At 32.2% G+C, this 1,124-nt stretch overlaps 1 protein-coding gene across 1 annotated transcript in view; it reads left to right on the forward strand.

The window, feature by feature from the left end:
* NFU1 (NFU1 iron-sulfur cluster scaffold) overlaps nt 1-1,124 on the forward strand; it is a 44,752-nt gene that overhangs the window by 20,743 nt on the left and 22,885 nt on the right. Inside the window, exon 6 of the mRNA XM_012646427.1 lies at nt 809-869. Coding sequence (XP_012501881.1) covers nt 809-869 — 61 coding nt within the window. The remainder of the gene's footprint in view (nt 1-808; nt 870-1,124) is intronic.

A 1,124-nucleotide genomic window follows, 5' to 3' on the forward strand; every position in this document is an offset into this window, starting at 1 on the left:
GGGGGAATGGAACTTAGGTTTGCTGATCTAAGAGAATTTTAGCTTTTTTATGTTTTATTTCTTTTAGTTAAAAAGACTCAAAGTTAATATAATTTGATATTAATATTGTTATTTATGGGGTTGCCAGAATCTAGTGTTTGTTGTAGTGTAATTTGAAATTTCTGCATTTTAAATTTTCCCAAAGGCAAACAAATTTCTCAAAAAAACCCAAACTCATAGAAAAGCGTTAGTGAAGATAAATATATAACCTTACAAAAAATAATAACAAAAAAAGCAAAATAAAAATGAAACAAAATGAAAAACTAACTTTTTACGCAGAAGATTTGTAGAACATTTGAGAAATTCTCAGAAGGCTTACATCTATCTTTAATATTGTTGTCTTGAAAACCACGAAAATGAGAAACTAAAGATGTAACTTAACTTATAAAGTAGGTGTGCTTTTTTGTCTCAAAGTTGCCATCAAAATTCAGTCTCTTTTCTCTGCCACTTTTCAATCCTTGAGAACAATGAAAGTTTACAAATTTATTGGCTAAAAATTTCAGACCCTAACATGATTAGTAGATCAAGGTATTTCAGTATGCTTACCTTCATCACTAAATGTTGAGTTGATCAGTATTTCTTAATTTTTCTTCAGGGAATCAAATGTATGATTCTCCTTCCATTTCCCCCAAACACATCACCATACCAAGTTACGTGTTTTATGATTTTATGTTTTTATTGAGCCATGAAGATAAAACCATCCTGTTTTAATATTTGCATAGATACAAAATTTCTACTATTGATATTTTTTATACGTAATTATTTCTAGGATCTGAAGAAGATGACGAAGTTGTGGCAATGATTAAGGAATTGTTAGATACTAGAATACGGTATGTGCTCCTCTTTCTATCTGAAGGCAAAGCTGCACAGGCAATTTTCATTATAGCAATATACTTTTTTTTTTTAAAGGCAGAGTTTCTCTCTGTCACCCAGGCTAGAGTGCAGTGGCATCATATAGCTTACTGCAACTTCAAACTCCTGGGCTCAAGCAATTCTTCTGCCTCAGTCTCCTAAGTGGCTGGGACTACAGGTACATGCCACCATGCCTGGCTAATTTTTCTATTTTCTTGTAGAGATGGGGTCTC

This window comes from Propithecus coquereli, unplaced genomic scaffold (assembly GCF_000956105.1).
Source record: "Propithecus coquereli isolate 6110/MARCELLA unplaced genomic scaffold, Pcoq_1.0 Scaffold243, whole genome shotgun sequence".
NCBI lineage: Eukaryota > Metazoa > Chordata > Mammalia > Primates > Indriidae > Propithecus > Propithecus coquereli.